The sequence below is a fragment of the Propithecus coquereli genome, unplaced genomic scaffold (genome assembly GCF_000956105.1).
Source record: "Propithecus coquereli isolate 6110/MARCELLA unplaced genomic scaffold, Pcoq_1.0 Scaffold3, whole genome shotgun sequence".
Taxonomy (NCBI): domain Eukaryota; kingdom Metazoa; phylum Chordata; class Mammalia; order Primates; family Indriidae; genus Propithecus; species Propithecus coquereli.
The window spans coordinates 19650052-19651202 of NW_012148618.1; the positions used below are offsets into that span (position 1 = coordinate 19650052).

At 37.3% G+C, this 1151-nt stretch overlaps 1 protein-coding gene across 1 annotated transcript in view; it reads right to left on the reverse strand.

Moving 5' to 3' along the window:
• Positions 1-1151, reverse strand: part of SECISBP2L (SECIS binding protein 2-like) — a 66390-nt gene that overhangs the window by 25730 nt on the left and 39509 nt on the right. Inside the window, exon 14 of the mRNA XM_012649147.1 lies at positions 311-437. Coding sequence (XP_012504601.1) covers positions 311-437 — 127 coding nt within the window. The remainder of the gene's footprint in view (positions 1-310; positions 438-1151) is intronic.

The window sequence follows — 1151 nt, forward strand, 5'->3', positions numbered from 1 at the left end:
TTCTGATTCTTTGGGTCTAATGTTTCTGGATATTAAATGGTTAACTGTTTTTTTCCTTTTTTTTCTAATACCTTCAGTTGCCTTTATTAACTGGGTTTCTTTAATAATCTTATAGAAAGAATTCACTTTCCAGGGCCTTGTTCCACTCAGAAAGACAGTCATGATGCTGATGCTAATCCTGAACTTCAAATTAACTCGTCATCACGAACATGCAACAGGCATGTGGCTAAAACACCACAACTACTTTTGCAAAACAAATTTAAACCTTTATTTATCCTGTAAAATAAACATCTCCAAAATTTTGGTTTACCTTTTTAAGTGCTGTGGGTCGTTTTAGTTTTGCAATTTCCTTCTCTTTTCCTTTTTTTGCTTTAGAGGAAGTAATGTCCACAGAATTAAAGGATGTCAAACAAGGCTGACTTTTTGTTAAAGGTTTTCTGTTAGTAGAGTCTTTAGTGTGAAAAGAAGCTGCAGTAACCACTAAAACAAACAAAAACATTAGTTTTACTATTATGACCAATTCCACACACTTTCAAAATTTCCAATGATAAACCTACAAAAACAAGAACGTTCTCTTCCCGTGGAAAAAACAGACACCATAATAGTAGGAGCAGTACCTGGTTATGCAGTGTCCCTCAGATACAGCTTTTATCTACCTCTTAGCCTCCATAAGACTAATTCTTTGCAATTGGTCTTCAGTTAGAATCATCCTACCTTTGAAATTTCAAAACTCTACACCTCTCTCCTTATTCCTATTGAATTTGCTACTCACTCTTACATAAGATATGTAGCCTATCACTCCTCTCCTCATTTTAGTGTCAGTAAAGAATGATGACTTTCCCCCTGCACTCTCAGTACTATTCAGCAATTCTTTTATGCCTGGTTGATAACCTCATTCTCCAGTGGCTACCATCAATTGTTTACCATCCATATGTCTCTAAATCTCAATCCTCTCATTCTAAAGAGCTTTCCGGCCTCAGAAGATGCCATCCAACATAAACCTATAAAACCACCTGAAAGGAGGTGGCAGACATCCTTACTCCTGTCCAAGGCTCACCAACTACTTCTGCTCTTAATATCCCGTATCAGTTCCTCTACCATCTTGCTCTATTCCTATTCCCTTGCATCTTTCAGGTTCCTCCCTGACCCCT